Source organism: Myotis nattereri (assembly GCF_964212035.1).
Source record: "Myotis nattereri genome assembly, chromosome: 9".
NCBI lineage: Eukaryota > Metazoa > Chordata > Mammalia > Chiroptera > Vespertilionidae > Myotis > Myotis nattereri.
Window position 1 is genome coordinate 68,684,722 of NC_138084.1, and position 22,912 is coordinate 68,707,633.

The 22,912-nt window shown below is 41.6% G+C and overlaps 1 protein-coding gene across 2 annotated transcripts in view; it reads left to right on the plus strand.

Annotated features, from left to right (window-relative positions):
- Nucleotides 1–3,682: 3,682 nt before the first annotated feature.
- Nucleotides 3,683–22,912, plus strand: part of RDX (radixin) — a 93,946-nt gene continuing 74,716 nt past the window's right edge. For both annotated transcript variants that reach the window (XM_081098777.1, XM_081098776.1), the window contains exons 1-2: nucleotides 3,683–3,844; nucleotides 20,647–20,722. In XM_081098777.1, coding sequence (XP_080954903.1) covers nucleotides 20,711–20,722 — 12 coding nt within the window. In that variant the 5' untranslated portion in view covers nucleotides 3,683–3,844; nucleotides 20,647–20,710. The remainder of the gene's footprint in view (nucleotides 3,845–20,646; nucleotides 20,723–22,912) is intronic.

The window sequence follows — 22,912 nt, forward strand, 5'->3', positions numbered from 1 at the left end:
GATGGCAAACCTATGACACGTGTGTCAGAGGTGACATGCGAACTCATTGGTTGATTTTTCTTTGTTAAATGGCATTTACATATATAAAATAAATATCAAAAATATAAGTCTTTATTTTACTATGGTTACAAATATCAAAAAATTTCTATATGTGACACGGCACCAGAGTTAAGTTAGGGTTTTTCAAAATGCTGACACACCGAGTTCAAAAGGTTCGTCATCACTGGCTTAGGAGAAAGAAAGCAAAGATAAATGCCTGAAGAAAGAAGGTATCGGCTTGCTCTAGTCCAGTGGTTCTCAACCTTGGCCGCACATTAGAATCACCTGGGAATCTTTTTAAAATCCTGATTTCTGGGCCTCATTCTCCGGAAATTCTGTTTCTTTGTTATGGGGTGGGTCCACAACATTAGTAACAAAGAAACAGAATTTTCGGAGGATGAGGCCCAGAAATCAGGATTTTAAAAAGATTCCCAGGTGATTCTAACGTGCAGCCAAGGTTGAGAACCACTGCTCTAGTCTAAAGAGAGAGAGCAATGCACCTGGGTCCTCTGAAGGGGTTTTAAAATCTGTTTTCTAAAGGCAGGAATTCTAGAGGAGATCTCAAGAAAGGATCTCACTAGAATATTCATCAGCTTTCCAGACTTGTCCTTTAATGTGCTGATTCATCAAAATGAGCTTATGGAGTCAGGGTTCTGGTTTCTACCTATTGGTGGGCACTAGGGTGGGGGGGGGGGGTCAGTAATCATTGCATCTGGTCCTCATGTCAGCTGTCATGCAGTTTCCTCTGGTTTTGCTGCTTTTCTGGGCCTGGAGCTGAAACCTAGATGTTATCTCTAGTTTGACCAAAACTCTGTCTCCATGGTCAACAGACCCGAGGCTTGAGGCTTCCTTCCCAAGATTATTTGATGCTGATCAGGACCTCATTGTCTTGAGGGCTTAATGCTTACGGGAGTGGTCATGCAAGAGGAAAGGAGGCAGGTGAGTCAGGGTGCTGGATGAGGCACGTCTGAATCAGCCACCTGTCTGCATTTCCCTATTCCACTTGCCAAGGACTTTTCCAAGCTTCCTACTATCCTGCCTCAGCTTTGCTATTTTTGTGTAACTGACAACCCACATTGTAGTGACACTTAGATTTCTTTACACTGCGAAAGTAACGTCGAAAATACTGAAGAACAGAATAAAGGAAAAATACGCCCATAGAAACACTATCTAATGACAACTCTGGTTTCAATCTTTCTTTTTTTCCTAACAACTCATAGTTGTTTTTTTGTTTGTTTGCTTTAATCCTCACCCGTGGATATTTTTCTATTGCTTTTTAAAAAACGTATTTTTATTGATTTCAGAGAGGAAGGGAGAGGGAGATAGAAACATCAAGGATGAGAACCATTGATCAGCTGCCTCCTACATGCCCCCTACTGGAGATGGAGTCTGAAACCCAGGCCTGTGCCCTTGACTGGAATCAAACCCAGGACTTTTCGGTCGGCAGGTCAATGTTCTATCGATTGAAGAAAACCGGCTAGGGCAGTGTTTTGGTTTTTTTGTTTGTTTGTTGTTGTTTTTTTGGTGTGTGTGTGTTTGTGTGTGTGTGTGTGTGTGTGTTTAAACGTGGATGCGATAATACTGCATGGATAGTGTTATAACTTTTTCCCCACTTAATACTATAAAATCCCACTTGCCAATGATGTAATACTATAACATATAAACATTTAAAATTGTTACTGAAATGCTAGAGTAGACAAAGTTTTTATTTTTGCACCTTATAAATAATACTGCGATGTAGAGTTTATGAATAAAGCTTTTGCTCAGTTTCAGATTTTTGCATTCAGAAAGAATCCCAGACATGGGATGAGGTTTCCACGTACATTTTTGTAAGTTGAATCACAGTGCCAAATTGCTTTTTAAACAGGTTGTTTCTGTTTATACTCCCACTCAATGTCTGGGAGTATCCTATTTATCTCATTAGTCTTGGATATTATCTTTTACTTAAACATTTACTAATATGATAGCCAAGGGAAATGTTACAATTTCTGGTCTGGGTACTGTGGCCTGGGATGGAGTAAAATGAAGGTTTTGGAGTCAAATGTAACTGGTTTGGTCATGGCTTTGCCACTTTCCAGCTGTTACATTGAGCAAATTACTTAACTACTTTGAGGTTTTTCTTTAGTCATTGCCCTTCCCCCTCTATCCCCAAACACAGGGCTGTTGCCATTATTAAAAGAAAGTCATATAAAAGCATTTCACACCCGTGGGTGGCACATCATGAGCAACAGTGAATCCATTTTCCATTGCAAAAGTATTTTATATACTTTTAATTCATGTACCACTGAGGAATGTACATATTACTTTGACTATTATGCATGCCACTTGATGTGGATAATTCTTCCCATCCAGGAAGGCCAGGGAGCAATCTTTGAGTTAAAACACACACACCTGATTTCCATCCTTGAGAAATATGAAATCTAAAGGCTTTTGAGTTAAACTCCCGGGGCTTTTCATTGTTTGCAGGGCAATGGCGGAAAGTCACTGAAGAGTAAGCATAGTCAAAGTGACCTGTGGAGAGAGTTCCGGGAAAAGCTACCGTCTCAGGGAAGGCAAACGGTAAGGAAGGAAGGATATGAGTTATTGTTCTATAAAAGTTAAGTATACTCGTGAGGTTTTATTTGAATCTAAAGTTTGTTCATAAAAGGTAAACTATATGAAGTGCTGCAAACAGGGCAAACTAGGCTAATCTGATTTGGTGCAATTGCTGTTTTTTTTTTTTTTCGTTGTTTTTTTTTTTTAATACGCAAAGCATGTTTAGGTCTTTGCATCCCAGCAGAAAACAGCGGGGAGAGGGAGCAAGTGACACAACACTGACCAGAAGTCCATCTATTCCCAGCCACTAACATGCCTAGGCTAGTGTTATACTATCATCAAATGCCTTTCTCTAAATTTAGAATAATTTAGGCTTGGTGGCTCTTTGGATCCCCCACTTGCAACTTTTTCATGGGCTCCCCAACTGCCAAAGAATGTGGGTGGTGATACAAAATCACCCAATATCCTTGCCTGGATAAAAATGTGCACTCTCGTTTGAGGCCATATCCATCGAGGTTTTGGTTAAGAGTTTAAAGTAAACACTGCCCCTGAGAAAGCACGTTTGTCTAGTTGGGTAAAACCTGCCAAAATAACTTAAACGTTCTTTGTTGCAAATACAAATTCCCCTGAAAGGCCCATTTTTTCTCCCCTGACCCAGGCTTTTCAAGCCCAACAGCCAACGACCACGCTCGATTCGGCCCCGGATTCCCTGCGGGAAGAGCCCCTCCTCGGGGGCCGCGCAGACGCCCGCGGCGCGTCTCCTGGCACCAGCGGGAGTTTCAAGTTTCCACTCGCGGGGAGCGGCGGGCGCGCTCTGCGCTCTGGGTGGGGCGGCTCCGCGCAGCCCGCTTCGCTCTAGCCCGGCCCCCGGATGGGGTCCCCCTTCCTCGGTGCGCGCCCCACTTCCCCCCGGGCTCGGCGGCCCAGCCCCGGCCGGAGAACCCCGCCGACGCCCCGCGACGGGGGCCGCTGGGAGCCGCAGGGCGGGGCGGGGCGGGGCGGCCGGGCGGCGGCGTTGGCGCTCTGGCCGCGGCGCGAGGCGGCCGCCGGCAGGGGGAGGCGGGGGGCCCGGGGCAGCCCCGCCTTCCCCCCCACCCCCGCCCCGCCCGGAGCCGCCGGGCGGCCATATTGCGGAGCTGTCTGCGGCGGCGCCTCTGCTCTCCGGGGCCCGGGCTCCTACTGCGCGTCTCCCTCCCTCCTGCCGCAGCCGCGACGCCCGGCCCGCGCTCTGCGCCCCGCCGCGCTCGGGTGGAGGACCGCTCGCCGTGGGGTAAGCCGCCGGCGCCTCCCCGCGCCCCGCTCCCGCGCCGCCGCAGCCGCGGGGGTGGCGAGAAGTTGCGGGGCCCGCGCTGCCCGTCGGCCGCGCTGCTAGGGCCTCGCGCGCCTCCGTTCGCGCCCCGCGGCGCCGCCCTATCGCCCGGCCGCTCCCGGGGCGGGGGGACCCGCGAGGCCGGCCCGAGTCGTGACCGGCCGCCGCCCGGACCTGCCGCCGCGCGATTCTCCCCGCGGCGGGCGCGGGGTCCGCCTCGGGCGTCGGCCGGGACCCGGAGCTCGGGGCGGGCGGGTTCCATCGCCTGGGCGCGGCCCGGCCGCCCGCGCGTCCGGCGGGCAGTTTGGAAATGCAGCCGCGAGGAGGGCCGGCGCCGGGCGGGGAGGCATCCAGGAGCCTCCGGCCTCGGGTGCAGGGGAGGGTGTTGAGTTACTAGAGAGCGTGCGGCCGCCCTCGTGGCCCGGGGATGGCGCGTCCCGGGCTTGGGGCGCGCACCGCTCCCGGCCGCCCGCACCCCGAGCCGGGGCCGCGCTCCCGCCGCCCCGCTACGTGCGGCGGCGGCCTCGGAGCCTCCGCTTTCGGGGCCGGGGCGGCCGCTTTGGTGTCTTAGACCCCAGCGGGCGGGTTGAGAACCTCCCGGCCCCCCTTCCTGCAAAGGGCTCTGAACGGAGTTCCCGGGCCACCTGGGAAAGGGGGGCACGGCATGATTTCAGTTTAAAAAAAGCACCCCGCTTCCTATGCAGATACCGTGGCTCTTTAGCCACTCCCACTATTTGGTGTTTTATTTTCCCCTTTAGTGGTGGTTCTTCATGAGGTTGGAAGTGTGAAGTCAACTTCATCAAAGATACTTACGTTGAAATAACAGTTGAGATTCTCAAGAAGACATTTTAACGAGTCCGGTGGCACCAAGACGGGCATGATGTGAACCTAAAAGCCCGAGATGGTTAGGGTTTATTCGATAAATGAGTACTTGGACATAGACATTGCGATCTATTGTTTACGCTGCATTTTTTTTTAGAACACGAACACTAAATACCCTGTTATATTGCTGACGGAGCTCTGAAGGAACAATTGCCCCGTTCATTTTGCTGGATAAATCATGGTTTAATCCATTTGCCAAAACAGCATGCTTAGATTCGAGAAGGGATTAATACTCAGACTTCTTTATTTTCAGAATTCCATTGCTTTCACCGGTGTGCCTTGTCTTCCAGAGAGACTAACAATAATAGTTTACCTCCAGGAGGACGGCATTTAGAACACTCATTTTGAAGTCAATAGCATGCTGTAAAAAGGATTGCACTGACTTTTGTTTAATCACTTTATATAGGATGGGATTTAATAAACAGTACATTATTCGTAAGGAATGGATATCTTATATCTATACATTGGAATGCTTTACAGTTTCATTTAAATGAGACAAAATTTGACTATGGCATTTAGAAATAGTAAATTATTGCCCTTGTGGATGATACATTGTTTTGTTTACTCCCGTATCCTCACACATGGAAGAGCAGGTACGAGAGCTCAGAAATACTTGTAGAATAGTGTAATTTTGGTGTATGGAGAGTATATTGCATCTGTCCTTCGTTTTATGCATTACTTCTTAACGGGAAATTCATTCTTTTTCCTGGTGTAAGAAATGACAGGTTTTACTATTCTCTCTCCCTCTTGCTAACTCTCAGTAGTCTCAGGGAGAGGGAGCAAGGCTTGTTTCTTGTTTATTGCTTCACTGTTCCCAAGAGCAGAATTGGATTTTACTATTTTTATCCTTTGCAGGCTGTTGAAAGTGTACATATTTCATTTTAATTTCAGTTCTCAATCTTTAGTCTATGCATAGTCTGCTATAGTAGAGTCCGAAATGTTGGATGATGGTGGGAGCCTTGCTTTTCATTCATTTCTAACTTACTGCATTTTAACTTACGCCATTTAAAAATGGCAAATTTTAACTAGTACTTCCCAAAGACCAAAGCCTTAAAAAAAAAAAAAAAGTGTTAAGATTGTGAAGACTGAGCTATGCTGGTAGAGCATACCTGATAGGTAATAAATTCCATTAGCTATAATGGAATTTTATGCTACTTTTGTGAATCTAGGAAGTAGATTCTTGGATGGTGTGGCCCCCCTGCAGACCAAAAGCTAGGGCAGTGATGGCAAACCTATGACACACGTGTCAGAGGTGACACGCGAACTCATTTTTTTGGTTGATTTTTCTTTGTTAAATGGCATTTAAATATATAAAATAAATCTCAAAAATATAAGTCTTTGTTTTACTATGGTTGCAAATATCAAAAAATTTCTATATGTGACATGGCACCAGAGTTAAGTTAGGGTTTTTCAAAATGCTGACATGCCGAGCTCAAAAGGTTCGCCATCACTGAGCTAGGGTGTACTTTTTTTTTTTTAAATATTTTTATTGATTTCAGAGAGGATGGGAGAGGGAGAGAGACATTGAAACATCAATGATGAGAGAGAATCACTGATTGGCTGTCTCCTGCATGCCCCCTACTAAGGATCAAACCCCAACGGGGGCTTGTGCCCCTGGCAGGAATTGAACCCGAGATCCTTCAGTCTGCAGGCCGGTCGATGCTCTGTCCACTGAACCAAACCAGCTAGGGCAAGGGTGCACTTCTTACCTACACAGATACTACTCTTGGGTACTGGATCAGTGGAACTGGATTGAATTGCTGTGGACTCCACCCTTCCCAGGTGGTTTTAAGCCTCAGGCTGATACTCTGGGGGAACTCCCCTAGCTTCTGCAGTCAGTGTCTGCTCACCTCTCACCAGTGGTGGAAGTGGCCAGTCTGACCCTGGAGAGTTCCTCGATGTCTAGCTTCCTTCAGAGAACTTCTGCCTTTCCTTTTCATTTTAGTTCCTGGAATATGTCTCAATATTAACTTATATTGAACATATATTTTAAACCATTTTAAAAGGCTAAAAAAGTAATACATTTTAGGAGAAAGTTTAAAGACCGAAAAAGATGTAAAGGGAAAAGCAAAAGTCCTCACTCCCTAGAACCCTCCAACCTCTTTCCCAGTCATATTTCTCATTGGTAATTGCTACTAGCAATTCCTTGTATATAGAAAATGCCAGTACTTATATATATACTTTATAGATCTTATTTTTTACTTTAAACTCTGTAAAAATAAGGTTATTTTGTAACAGATGTTGAAAGGGTGTTTATTATTGTTAAACATTAATTAATGTTTCTCAGAATTCTATCATTTGAATGGAATAACACAATGGAATTTCCTACCACAGCTATTTTCAGCTGGGTGCCGCAAGAATTTTTAAAACATGCAATACCTGACTATTTAGTCAGGGCCACTGACCTCTTTTCCCTTAGCTTGTCAAATAAAAAAATGACAACAGCCAGTACAACAATAGCTGTCCAGTGTGAATGAATCAAAATTATACCAATTTTTTTTGTCAGATGGACAAAAACATATGTTTTTTGGTGTGCCACAGAATTTTAGTAATTATGTGTACCATGAGATGAAAAAGGTTAAAATGGCTGTCCTATAATAATTCTTAAATGTGCTTACGTATATGTGCATATTTTCTTGACTAATGATTAAAGGTGAAATTCACCTTTTGTTTTCTTAGAGTAAGGTATATAAATGCCAGTGGAAAATGGTGTCCTTTGAAAATGGGTTTATGGTTTTGGGTGCTGAAATGTTCATATAATGTGTATCTTTGTACCAGGGATCTGTTTGGAAGGAAAATATGGTCCATTTGATTCACTTCCGTATTCTATTTTTAACTCTAATATCAGCCTCCTGGAAGAGAGCTGTTCATTCAGGTTAGATATAGAGGGTGATTTTTTTCTTTGAATAATTACTATGTATGTAGAGAAATTTTTCAAATTCACTAATTTACTTATTTTTATTTTGTGAGTAGATGCAAATTTGCATATGAATTAAGTTTTATATTTTTTTCCTACTGTAATATCTGTCTGGTAACAAAATATTGTTACATTTTAACAGTATGTTATATAGAAATAAGGTAACTAGACTACATCAAATGATCTAATGGGTATGAGTAGAATGCGCAAGAAAAGTTTGTTACTTTACGTTTCTACATAATTTGTACACATTTTAAATAAACTATTTTTAAGTTCTAGTAAAGTTGATTTGTTTAAGAGAGATAATCTCTTTACTGTTAACCATTTAGAGATCAGGTCAGCAAACTGGTTTGCAAGGCCAAATCCAGCCTGCTTTTGTAAATAAAATTTTAAAAAAATCTTAATTCTCACCCAAGGATATGTTTTCATTGATTTTAGAAGGCGAGAAAGTAGCATCCATATGAGAGAGAAACATTGATAGGTTGCCTCTCCTGGGTGTAGGTGCCCCACCTGGAGACAGAACTGCAACCTAGGTCTGTGCCCTGATGGGAATCAAACCCATGACCTTGCCCTGTATGGCAGGATGCTCCAACCAACCGAGCCACGGATGTAAATAAAGTTTTATTGGAACACAGAAATGCCATTTGTTTACATATTGGTTGCTCTTGAGCTATAACAGCAGAGTTTGCAGTTTTTGCAAAACCTAGAGTAAATACTATGTGGCCCTTCATAGAAAAAGTTTGCTAACCCCTGCTTTAGAGAGAAAAAAACATCTTAATGAAAGGATGTCTTAGATACAGTATCAAAGAAGGAGGGACTGCATTGTTTTAGTTTCTCCACAATTACAGAAACTATAAAGTTATGAATTTCAGTATCAGTAATTGATATGTATATTTTTCTGAGTTGTAGGTAGTCTCTGGGCTTTCAGGACCTTAAATATGTCTTTGTGAAAAGTTGTAATTAATAAGGACGGCTGCAGGTGAAATTGTGAAGTGAGCAGTCTTCACTTTCAAGTCCTTATATCATTTAAGATGCTTTGGCTGTTATAACAGAAAAGTCTCAAACATGCTTCAATAATGAGGAAATTTACCATCTTAACATAATAAAGTCTAGAGGCTCAAGAATAACAGTAATGACATCAAGGACTCATTCTTGTACCAGTTCTCTGCCCTGTGGTCTTCCCTTCAGCTTCATAGTTAAAACTGCTTTCGCTTGCTTCCAATGTGGCTGCAGCAGGGCTGGCATCCCATTCCGTTCAGTATCCAGCTGTCTCTCTCCCAGAAGCCCCCCCCCCCCCCCCCCCCCAGCAGATACCTAGTCTCCTCGGTCAGGATTGGGTACTTTATATACCTAACCAGTCACTGGCGATGGTAATGGAATTGCCCTTCTTCTAACTGTTCCCATTAGATTATTTTCCTTAGTCATATACCAAATGTCTTGGGTTCTTTCTTACGCCCATTCCAAATCAGATCCAAGATTGATCTGTCATACATAATCTAGCATGAATATGTGAGTTCCTATCTTTATGGGTACCACATTTACTTAAATTATGTAATAAAAGCATTGATTTCCTGCTAAAATACTTTAAGGCAGGGGTTGACACATTGGCCTATGAGCCAAATCCAGCCTGCTGCCTGTTTTTGTAAATAAAGTTTTATTTGAATACATTATAACTCATTTGTTTACATATTACCTGTGTCTGCTTTCAGGCTACAACAATAGAGGTGTTGCAACATAGACCTTAAGATCCACAAAACTTAAAAAGTTTACTTCTTTGGTCCTTTACTGAAAAAGTTTGCCCACCCCTGCTTTAAGATATCTTTCATACATTCAGATATTTATAATCATGTGCCAAATACTCTTTACATTTGAGGTGTACACGACAGAGAAGGTCACACTCTGATGGAATATAGTTGTGCCATATTGTACATCATAGTGTGTTACGCACTTTTGTGTGTATAAACGAGTAAATATTTCAGTGCAACAGATTTGAACCTATCTTTGTTTTTCTATTTTAAACATTTATTAGATAAATTTTTTATGTTTCCATAAAGGTAAAATGAGGAAATTGGACTGGATTTAACTTTCTTATCTTTTGGTGTTTAAAATTAATCATTGTGAATGATAATGTTATTTTTCTACCTGCCTTGGGAATAATACAGATATGGTGTTTCTTTTAAATTTATAAAATTAATTTAGAAGAGAATGTAAGTTCAATATAAAAATTTTAAAAATATTGCAGTTTTCCTTTATATTTAAGTTCTAGACATTGCATTTTCAGTAACATGTATATTTTGCTAAAAATGTTGAATATTTCATTTCCTTGAAAATATTCGTTTTTAAAAATATTTTTATTGATTTCAGAGAGGAAGGGAGAGAGAGAGATAGATACATCAATGAAGAGAGAGAATCATTGATTGGCTGCCTCTCGTACGCCCCCTACTGGGGATCGAGCCTGCAACCCAGGCATATGCCCTTGACCGGAATCGAGCCTGCGACCCTCAGTCCGCAGGCTGACGCTCTATCCTCTGAGCCACGCCGGTTAGGGCCCTTGAAAATATTCTTGAACAAAAATAATTTCCTACAAAAAAAGTACTTAATTTCTTATTTAGAACTGCATATCAGCCTTACACGAAATTCATATACAGAGGTGATTATACCAGTATTAATGTGTTCTAGTCATTGCTTGGGATGAACTTGTCTAGAATGATGTTAGAAAGGGGCAGAATGTCAAGAGCCCAGGACTAGGATTTCCATGGACCTCTGACTTTGTTAACTAGCCTTAGTACTTTGTGCAAGTCACTTACCTGAACCTGCATTTCCTTATTAGAAGAATGAGGGATTCATTCTTGTTGGGCAGGGGGAGGAAGAGCTGTTATGAAAATTATATAATGTAGATCAGTGGTTGAATAGTGAGCATTCTACAACTACTCCCTCCATTCACTACCCTTGTCCTTGCCTTTGGCCTATTTCTTTATTTGCAAAATGGAGCTTAAAATTCTTGTCCTTTTTGTTTCACTTAAGGAATCACATGGCATTATATAGGTAAAAGTGCATTATCATTGCTATTAAATACAGTCTTAACACTGAGCTAAACATAATAAACATATTTCTGTGTATGTTAGAGGTTTTAAGCCTATGGGTCTGTGAAGTTGGATAGGGAAAAAGGTTACATCTTTACATATTTCCTTTCATTATGAAAGTGGGCAGCGGTAGCAATGAGCAGTAGCAGAGACTGTTTCCAATAGAAATTGCAGATCCATTACTGTTGCAGATATCTTAAAATGACATTCATACTCATCATTACTTAGAAGTTTAATTATTAGGCCCACTAATAGATATTGTCTAAAGATTAATAAAGAAGCACATATATTACTATTTTATAAATTTGTGCTTTTTATATTTTGATAATTTCAATGTAATTATTTTTGGTGTTATTTTAGTGTGTGCATTTTAAGTGTCATTTATTGATTAATTTTTGAGAGAGAGGAAAGGAGAGAGAAACTGATTTGTTATTCCACGTGTTTGTGTGTTCATTGGTTGATTCTTGTATGCGTCCTGACCAGGGATTGAGCCCACAACCTTGGTGGGACAATGCTAACCAACTGACCTACCAGGCCAGGCCTACTGTGTGCATTTAAAAATACTTTTCTGCTGAAACCGGTTTGGCTCAGTGGATAGAGCGTCGGCCTGCGGACTGAAGGGTCTCAGGTTCGATTCCGGTCGGGGGCATGTACCTTGGTTGCGAGCACATCTGGAGATGTGCAGGAGGCAGCTGATCGATGTTTCTCTCTCATCGATGTTTCTGACTCTCTCCCTTCCTCTCTGTAAAAAATTCAATAAAATATATTAAAAAAAAATGGATAAAAATACTTTTCTTAGGAAGAGCTTCGCAGGCTTCTCCAGAGGGGCCTGTGGTGGCAGAAGATTAAGAACTTTTTTTTTGTAGATGCTGTTATTGTGTTGATTTGACTGCCAGAGTCACTTTATTAATTCAGTTTATTGGCAGAGGGATTCTTTTGTCATTTTTTTAGTCTGTGGAGAGACCAAAATTGTGTTCAGAGATTTCTTTTGTGTCGAGAAAAAAAAACAAAAAAATTTACAAGTAGGTTTGGGTAAAAGACAGGAAAAATTACTTTAGGCTTGGGGAAAAGAATATCAAGAGTAAAATTAGGCAGCCTGGTAAAAATTATTGAAGCTTTAATGTAGGCCTAGTATGGACTAGACTTAACACCTGTTTTACCTCCTGACAGGTGGGAAGGAGTCTGTTTTGCTGCTGACTTACTAGAGCTCAAGGTGTTGAGTACAAGGCTGTTTTTCTATTGTGTGAGGTAGAGAGGAGGCTGTTTTAGGGTCCCCGTTAGAGTTAAAGGACAAAGAAGAGAATGTTTTATTTATAAAATGTGACACATTTAGTGTTGAGGACATATTCATACATGAACTTTTCTGGAAGTGGGACATGTCTTCTGGCAGCATCTCTTAATTTTTGGTTATTTTGCTGCCATGATTGTGTTTCGTTGCTTATGGGGAGTCAGTAAGGACAAAAGGTAGGGTAAGCCCACTCTAAGAAATTTATGAAGAGTGGGAGGAGGGAAGAATAGTTGATATTTATTATATATCTTCGATATACAGTGGCTTAGGTGATTATATATTGCCATTTTTTAGAAAGGAAAGAAAGGAAGACACTGACAGTATTCAAGATGACTCAATTGGTGGTGGAACCCCTGTGACATGTATCTAGGTATCATGTCTTTTCATGTGACATTTGTCTGTTCTACTAACAAATGATGCCAGTTTCAAGAACAATATACTAATACAATCAGAAGTTCTAGAAATGTTCAGTTAAGGTTAAATAATTTTGTGATATATTTTTCAATAATCACTTAATTGGCTAAAAACGTAGGTTTTAATTACATATATACACAGCCTCATCCTAAAAAATACAAGGCAGAATTCTTATCTGTATCATAGTATACTAGAGGCCCAGTGCTTGGATTCGTCCACTGGTGGGGTCCCTTGGCTTGGCCTGCAGGGATCGGGCCCAAACCGCCCAGTGCATGGATTTTTCTAGGGCAGTGGTCGGCAAACTGCGGCTCGCCAGCCACATGCGGCTCTTTGGCCCCTTGAGTGTGGCCACGAAGTTTCAATCGCACTGTATGTGTGCGCCTGCACGTGGTATTTTGTGGAAGAGCCACACTCAAGGGGCTGCAGTTTGCCGACCACTGATCTAGGGCATGTCTGGCCCATCTCACCCAGTCCCGTTTGGTCAGACCCCAACAGCAAGCTAACCTACCAGTCAGAGCGTCTGCCCCTGGTGGTCAGTGTGCATCATGCAACTGGTGGAACGGTGGAATGAACGGTCGGACACTTAGCATATTAGGCTTTTATTATATAGGATTAGAGGCCCAGTGCATGGATTCATGCACTGGTGGGGTCTCTCAGCCTGGCCTGTGCCCTCTAGCAATCCGGAACCCCTCAGGGGATGTTGGAAACTGGCAGTCTGACATCCCCTGGGGGATGTAGTAGTGCGTGAAGCAACAGGTGGCAGGTGGCAGGTGGCAGGGGCGCCGCTTCCGCTCATCCAGGCCCTGCTGCACCTGCTGCTTCCACTGCTCAGTAGCACTGCTGCGGAGGTGGGAGGGGGGAACCACTCATGCCACCACAGCTGCATTCGTCAGCCATGAGCCCGCCATCTGGCGCCCGTCGGTCAGCTGAGTGGTGCTCCCACTGTGGAAACACACTGCCCATCAGGGGGCAGCTCCTGCAGTAAGCATCTGCCCCCTGGTGGTCCATGCACATCATAGCTACCAGCTGGTCATCTGATCATCCAGTCATCTGGTCGACCCGTTGCTTAGGCTTTTATATACATAGATAAGCTAGTAACTGATATGTAAGCAATTTAGTGAAATAAATTCTCATCTGATTTTTAAAATGAGGAAGACAGGTTAGTATATGATAGAACTCTGGATTCTGCGTGTCAAAAAGACGTGTTCACTTATTACCCATGTGATTTAGGAAAAATCACTTTTATGCACGTTTCTATAAAGTATCCATGATGTGACCTGTCTTACTGTCTCCTAATTTTTGTTAGTAGAAAATTGATGTATAAGAACATACAACTATGAAGTATTCTATAAATATAAGGCATTGTTGAATAATCACTCTATATTCAACTGTTAAATAAGGAGGTAGAACCACATTTTTCTCATATAACTTACAATTAACTGCAGTAAAATAGGGTGAAGGCTAACTAGAACTTTAAGAGAGAACACTAGCCTGAAAATACACATTTTTAGAAGCGTCTTTTAGAAGTTAACTGAATCTGTATTTGCAAAAGCTTTGGTTAGTTCCTTCACTTCCCACAGTTTATTTAGATCAGTTAGGCTTGTTGGAGATTTAAAAAATGTAATTAACTTGTGTAAAAACCTGGTTCATGTGTATTGATGTATCATATACTTTTATGTCATCAGAGTTCTTTTTAAATCTAAAACTTTAATAATGTATTATTTTGCTTCAAAGGTCTTTTCCAATAGAGTAGTTGTTCTCAACTTTCTGGCCCTTTAAATACAGTTCCTCATGTTGTGACCCAATCATAAAATTATTTTCGTTGCTTCTTCATAACTGTAATGTTGCTACTGTTATGAATTGTAATGTAAATATCTGATATGCAGGATGGTCTTAGGCGACCCCTGTGAAAGGGTCGTTCGACCGCCAAAGGGGTCGCAACCCACAGGTTGAGAATCGCTGCAATAGAATATAACTTGAAGTAATTCTGATATTGAAAACATGGTTAAATTATTTCTTAAAGGAAAAGAACACAATCCTACCATTAATATTTGAGTGATAACGTAGCTTCAGAAATTCTGCATACCCACACACTTGTTATTTATTTACCTGATTAGAGATATTAGATACCCATTATGTATATAAGAAGAACTGCTGAATGAAAATATAAAATGGGAAAGAAATAATGGCTAATACTTTTCCAGAGTTTAGAAAAGCCACAGTTGTCAGAAAGCTTACCTAATTTTGAACAAGGAAAATAAAAGTAATTCTGAAGAACACTTCCATTCCCCCAAAAAATATCTTAAAAGGGAAGCAGAGATGAAAGGCATGTATTACCTCAAAGGAATGAGTTAGATTGACAGCGGACTTCTCATCAGCAGTAACAGATCCCAGAAAAAGAATATCTTCCAAATGCTGAGGGAGTAACCGTCCGTGTAAAATTCTGTATGCAATTAAGTTACTACTTAGTGGAAAAGGAAAGTATCCACTGGGAAGATGTAACACTTGTAAACCTATGCGCACCTAGTAACATAGCCTAAAGCGTATACATTTTACAAGAAGAAATTAATATCCACAATCAGACTTGGGAAAATTTAATCCATTTTTTTCTCAAATTGATTAAGTACCCTAACATGAATAATAGTAGAAAGACTATACATAAAACATTGACTACTTGGTCTAGCTTGATCTAGCTTATCAGATGCAGCAAATACGTTTTTATTTATGTGAAAGGAACTTTTTTTGGTTAAAAAAAAGAAACTAAACTGACCAAGTTCTAAACATAAAGGATATCTGAATGAACTATTTGACTATAGTATAGTAAACTTAGAATAAGTAATAAAAAGATAGCATTCTGCCCCCAGGACTCTAACCATTTCATTTGAAAACTTAAAGTTCTTAGTAGTGATTAGAAATTATAATTGGAAAAATGAAACATTTAGAGTTAAACAACCATGAAAAAGTACATATAAAAACATGTGGAAAACCACTATAATGACTTAGCAAAATATTATGGATTCAAATAGCAGGTAAGATATTTTCTCAAAAAAAATATTCCTCAGACAAATTTATTTATGTGTTCTTAGAAACTCTCATTGTAATTCTCATGTTCTCTTTCTCTTGAGCATAAGAAATCCTCACGTCCGTTCTCTTTGTTTTGAACATGAAAGTTCAAGACTGGCACGTTGACCTGAAGTGCCCTTTTAGTACCTGTGAGTTTGGAAAGCTCAGAACTCATCTGATAAGAGGCAAAGAAATCTAGCACAGATCTGGTGCTAAAAAAAAATCACTAAAAAATAATACACTCTGGCTACACTGTAGATAGTAAAATATATCTAAAGGGTATAAATAAGCAAGACAGTCCTAATATTTTATATAAATGGGTAGTTGTGGCTTGGGATAAAAATTTTAGTGATAGTATAATACAGTGATTCAAAAAATGCTTATGTAATTTGGAAAATTTACTGTGATTCAGAAAGTTTTGATGCACTCATGTGTCAAAAATTTTCTATGAAATACGAGATAAAGCAAACAATATTCTGACAAAATCAATAGTTTACAGTTTACGTATTTTAATATTTAACACATTGAGGACGGATCACAAGAATTCTCACTTCAACATGCAATGGGTATTTAATTTTAAAGCATGCCTTTAACATATATGTAAAATGTTTTTTGTACTCATTCAATAGAAATTTATCTGGTCACTGGGTAAAGCTAGCAATAAAACTACTTGTTCGCAATGTGCTAAGTATACTAATAAATATATATTTGCTTATTTTACATATTCAGATAAAAATTATTTTAAAATATTCTAACTGGAGAAATAGAATCACTTTATATTTAGAGCTGCCTTATACTTGGACATGCTTAGTTTATGACCTTAATGCACATATTAGAAAAGAAAAAAGATTGGAAATTACTTAGGTAACCTTTCAATTTTAGGGATTAGAAAATGAGCCACAGAGTAAAGCTAACTAATGAGAAGAAAAAAAAAATGAGGAAAAGGACACAAATTAACAAAGGAGAAAATCATATAAGAAACAATATCAAAACTGAAAGCTGGCCTTTAGACCAGTAAACTAAGCAAACTTCTGGCAAAATTAATAAAACAAAGTGGAAGGCAAAAGTGAAATGAAAAGAGGATTATACCTGCAGATGTAGTAGAGCTATGAAAAAACATGAGCGAATACAATGAGTAATTTTCTAGAAATACTAGAGGCCCAGTGCATGAATTTGTGCACTAGTGGAGTCCCTCAGCCTGGCCTGTGGGACTGGGCTGAAATCGGCTCTCTGACATCCTCCAAGGGGTCCTGGATTGCGAGAGGGCACAGGCCAGGCCAAGGGACCCCACTGGTGCACAATCGGGGCAGGGGAGTAACCGAGGGAGGGCTCCAGGGCATGTCCAGCCCATCTCACTTAGTCCCGATTAGCCAGACCCCATCCACAAGCTAACCTACTGGTCAGCGTCTGCCCCCTGGTGGTCAGTGCACATCAGCGAGTGGTTGAGTGGCCTTAGCGTATCATTAGCATATTATGTTTTGATTGATTGAATGGACAACTGGACACTTAGCATATTAGGCTCTTATTATATAGGATATCATCAAGACTTTTATGGGAAAGCAGACTCAGCTATAGGGTAGGGGTTGAAGTGTTTTGGCTACTTTATATTTGAGATAATGTTTAGATGTTGAGCAGGCCAAGTTAGCCAAGCAAGTGTTGGAGAAATGTACAGATTTGGGGGTTATTAGCTTATAGATGACTAGAGGCCCGGTGCACAAAAATTTGTGCACTCGGTGCGGGAGGGGGGTCCCTCAGCCCAGCCTGTGCCCTCTCGCAGTCTGGGACCCCTCGGGAGATAACGCCCTGCTGGCTTAGGCCTGCCTGCTCCCCGGTGGCAGAGGGCAGGCCCAATCCCTACGTGCAGCCCCTGGTAGGGCTCAGAGCAGGGCTGATTGGGGAGTTGGGGCACCGCCCCCTCTCATGCACAGAGCAGGGCGGATTGGGAGGTTGCGATGCCACCCTCAGTCATGCTCAGGGTAGGGCCGATTGGGGGGTTGGGGCACCGTCCCCTGTCACACTCAAGGCAGGGTCAGTGGGGAGGTTGCGGCGCCACCCCGTCACGCACAGAGCAGGGCCAATTGGGGTTGGGGCGCTGCCCCGGGTCACTCACAGAGCAGGGCCCATCAGGGGGGTTGGGGCTCCGTACCCTGTCACACACAGAGCAGGGCGGATCAGGGGGTTGGGGCACCGCACCCTGTCACCCTCAGGGCAGGGCTGATGGGGAGGTTATGGCTCTACCCCGTCACACACAGAGCAGGGCCCGTGGGGGGGCGGTGGGGGCGCTGCCCTCTATCACCCACAGAGCAGGGCCCGTGGGGGGGCGGTGGGGGCGCTGCCCTCTATCACCCACAGAGCAGGGCCCGTCAGGGGGGTTGGGGCTCCGTACCCTGTCACACACACAGAGCAGGGCCCATCAGGGGGGTTGGGGCTCCGTACCCTGTCACACACACAGCAGGGCCCATCAGGGGGGTTGGGGCGCCGCCACTGTCACACTCAGGGCAGGGCCGATCAGGGGGTTGGGGAGCACCCCCCTCTCAGGCACAGAGCAGGGCCGATCAGGGGGTTGGGGTGCCTTCCCCTGTCACAAACAGCAGGACGGATAGGGAGGTTGTGGCCCCACTCCCTGTCACACACAGAGCCGCAGGACGATCGTGGTTTGGGCACTGCCCCCTGTCACGCTGCTCCAGGGGCCAGGAGGCCTCGCGGCTCCGCTGATCCCGGTGCTGGGAGGCATATTACCCTTTTACTATATAGGATAGAGGCCTGGTGCATGGGTGGGGGCCGGCTGGTTTGCCCTGAAGGGTGTCCTGGATCAGGGTGGGGGTCCCCACTGGGGTGCCTGGCCAGCCTGGATGAGGGGATGATGGCTGTTTGCAGCTGGTCACACACCCTTCAGGGTGGGGGTCCCGCTTGGGTGCCTGGCCAGCCTGGATGAGGGGATGATGGCTGTTTGCATCTGGTCACACCCCCTTCAGGGTGGGGGTCCCCACTGGGGTGCCTGGCCAGTCTGGGTGAGGGGCTGAGGGCCGTTTTCAGGCTGGCGGGTGACTGAAGCCCCCAACCGCTCTTTTTTCCTTTTTTTTTTTAATTCTTGGATTTATGGCTGTCACTGGAGCTGAGAGCCCGCTTTGGCTGTGAGACCTCGCTGCTGAAAGCAGGTTTCTGGCTTTGTTTACTTTCTGTATTTGAAACTTTGTTGCGACTCCAGTCTGAGATCCCGGCTGACTGAAAACAGGTTTCTGGGGTTTTGTTTAGCTTCTATATTTGTAACAATGTTTCTTAGCAGCTCAGAGCCCAGCAGCGGCAGGCGGGGAACGTTGGAGTCCTCTGTCACTGAAGCAAGCAAGCCTCCTGTTCCTGTCAGTAGCCTGGCTGCCGGCCGCCATCTTGGCTGGCAGTTAATTTGCAAATCGCCCTGATTAGCCAATGGGAAGGGTAGCGGATGTACGGCTAGTTACCATGTTTCTCTTTTATTAGATAGGATGTTAAGAGCAGATGCATAGAGGCTATTTTAAGACCTGAGATGATAAGAATCTGAACTAAGACAATGGTAGTGGGACGAAGAGGGTATAGAATTAGAAGATAGAACTGAAGTACGTTTAGGTCTGTGAAAGTAGGTGAGTTAGGAAATAAGGAGTTTAATAGATAAAAAATAATTTGGAAGGAAGTTCCCTCTGTAGGGAGGTTTATTGGCATGTGATTGATTGAGTACAGTTTAGGGAAATTACCTTACTTCAGTGCTTTACCTTTATTTCAGGTTGGAGAATTTTCAGTTTTATTAATTATAGCATCTTTTTTTTTTTTTAAATATATTTTATTGATTTTTTACAGAGAGGAAGGGAGAGAGATAGAGAGTTAGAAACATCGATGAGAGAGAAACATCGATCAGCTGCCTCCTGCACATCCCCTACTGGGGATGTGCCCGCAACCCAGGTACATGCCCTTGACCGGAATCGAACCCGGGACCTTTCAGTCCGCAGGCCGACGCTCTATCCACTGAGCCAAACCGGCTTCGGCATAATTATAGCATCTTAAAAAGCAACTGGTAATATAATTTTGAAACACAAAATTAATTGTATATTAGTTTAGTTGAAGCTAGTATAATGAATAAAGTTTCTTGGCAAAGATACTACCAATATAAGCTAATTTCAAGTAATAATTTATCTGATATACTTCTTACTATAGATTTTCAAATTGGAATGGCAATCTTTTTTTTATGGACAGTGAATTATGATTAAGAATGTTTGATCTTTTGGTAGATTTGTAAGGGTGAAAACCAATTTTTTAGATGTTTGTAAGAACATTTATCTTAAGTCGCAGTAGCATTATGGTTTTCCTGGATTAGGATTCACTTCTGTAGCCATAGGGCTGAAAAGATACAATTTTAGTTTTATCTACATTTCAGTGAAGGCCACTAATTTGTTGGTGAGTAGCATACAAATTGCAATTGTGCAGACCATGACTGTTTTATAAACCTTAGGTGAATAAGCTTACTCGTGTATTTTCTCTGTTGGATTTTTAAACTTTCAAAAAGAAAAAAAAATATTTTCATTAAAAAGTTACCTTTTATAGTTGACATTAATCCGAATTTCCTTTGGTTTTTGGCAATACAGAGAAAAGGTTGGAAAGTATTTTTTGATTCATTTTTTTAACTTCTGAATCCATCTCTCCTCATCTTTACTCCCTGTGTCTAGCAGGCGGGATCTGGGGGTGAACCTGACTCAGAGACAGCATTTGGCCCCAGAGCAATCTTGTTTCCTTGCTGTATGTTGTCTCTAACTAAAGTTTTAGTTGGTGATCAGTATGCTTTACCTTATGCTATTTGAGATGCATGCTATTTTAAGTCATAACTATAAATATTTTTAGAGAATGTGAAATGATAATAGAAAACATTGAAAATGGCAATAAAACAAGGGACTACTATGTTACTTTAACATTTTAAAATGTTTTAAGTTTTTAGAATTGTACCTGAAACATAATTTTATTAACCAGTAACCCCAATAAATTCAATAAACATTCCAAAAAAAAATATTTGAATTTTATTTTATACACATGTTTAAATAAAAGCATTATATTAAAAATATAATAGATCAATTATGCTTTTTTTTTTTAACAGAAGGTGACAATAGGATTTATAGAAGTGAAGAATTTTTAAAGAAGGTGACAAAAAGAGAAGGAAAATGCCGAAACCAGTAAGTATATTTTATTTTACTTTTGCCACTACTTAATAAATAGCACTAAGTTCCTTGTTTTGTTTTGTTTTAAATATTTTTTTTTTATTGCTTTAGAGAGGAAGGGCGAGGGGGAGAGAGAAACATCAATGATGAGACAGAATCACTGATCGGCTGCCTCTTGCATGCCCCATACTGGAGATCAGGCCAGCAACCTGGGCATGTGCTCTGACCAGGAATCAAACTATGACCTCCTGGTTCATAGGTCGACATTCAACCACTGAGCCATGCCAGCCCGGCAGTACGTTCCTTTTGGAACAAGGCAAGGTATTGTGGTAGAATTGTTGGGAAGAAGAAAGCATTGATATTATTATTAACTGGTTTAGATTAATGTGGCTAAAGTGCAGTATTATGTGGGCCGGTGAAGAAGAGGTATGGTGACGTTGTAGTTAAGATTAAAATTCGTGGGTTCTGCATCAAACTGTCCTAGTTCTTGTTTAGACTCTGTTACTTAATTTGAGTGTTTTGTTAGATTAGTTCAGTCTCTCCATTCTTAATTTCCTTATATTTGAAATGGTGATACATATGGTGAGGATTTAGAAGAAGTTGTTCAGTGGTCAGTAAATAATAGGAGGAATGAGAGGTTCATTCATTATTATTTTTCTCATAATTCTGTTTTTTTTTTTTAAAAATCCTCACCTGAGGATATCTTTTTTATTGCTTTCTAGAGAGAGTAGAAGGGGGGGGGGGGAGAGAGAGAGAGAGAGAGAGAGAGAGATCAGCGTGAGAGAGACACATTGATCAGTTGCCTCCCTGTGTGCTCCTGCAACCGAGGTACGTGCTCTTTACCAGAATTGAACCCGAGACCCTTCGGTCCGAGGACTGATGCTCTAACCACTGAGAACCGGCCAGAGTTCATAATTCTGATTTTGATACTCATGATACCTATGCTGGCATTAGATAGTCTTAGATATTTTATTTAAGGATAAATGTTCTTAAAGAAAATTGGGTTGTTGTTGTATTTTTGTAATTTTCTTTTGGCCAATTACCTTTCAAAAAAATTATTGGTTATAATTATCGGAATTTTCTGGCATGGATATCGCTTTGGAATTACTTTAAAGACTCAGCAGGTATGTTCATTTACTGTTTGAGGGAAAGAAGAATATAAAGAAATAAAAGTCATAGCCATGAAAAAGGAAGAAGTAAATTTTTCTATTTTCAGATGATGAATGATTGTTTATGTAGAAAATCTTCAGAAAGAACAGCTACTAGAACTAATAACTGAATTTAAGATTGTTGGACAGAGGTTATATTACTAAAAATCAGTTGTCTTTGTTATATACTAGCAGTAAAATTTGAAAAATCATTTGCAGTAGCATCAAAGATATAAAATACTTAAAAATAAATTTATAGAAAGGGTGCAAGATCTCTATACTGAAAACTGAGAAATTAAAGACTTAAAATGCACAAAAAAGTATATATTGTCCAGGTATGTCTGGAAAACATTAAGATGTCAGTTCTCCTTAAATGCAATGGTAGATTGAGTACACTTTCAGTCATTTAAATCCCAGTAGGCTTCTTTAACTAAAATTGACTAGCTGGTTGTGAAATGTTTATGGAAGTGCCAAACCAAAATTTATATGGAATAGCTAAAGCAAGTTTTTATGTTTCTTTTATTATTATTAATTGAATTTATTGATGTGACATTGGCTCCCAAAACCATACAAGTCTCAAGTGTACAAACTCAACAAAATATCATCTGCACACTGCATCGTGTGCCCACTGCCCCAAGCAAGCAACAGTGTGGTGATAGCCAGAGGGAAAGGGGGATAGGGGCTAGGTGGAGGTGGGCAAAGTGGGCAAAGGAGAGGAAAATGGGGACGCAATAGCTAAAGCAATTTTGAAAAAGAATCAAGTTGGAAAATTTAACACTCCTGAATTTTAATGCTTATTCACAAGCTATGAAAATAAGAAAGTGTGATATTGTTGAAATAGGATCAGTGAAACAATATATATTATGATGAAGATATTATTATGCTTTCAACAAGATTATCACACAATTCAATGGGGAAATTATTTCCAACAAATAGTGTTGGAACAAAAAGTTATCCATACAATAAAACAAACATTAACCTTTATCCCATATTATACACAAAAAGTTAGCTCTAAGTGGATCATGGACCAAAATTCAAAAGCCCATATTATAAAACT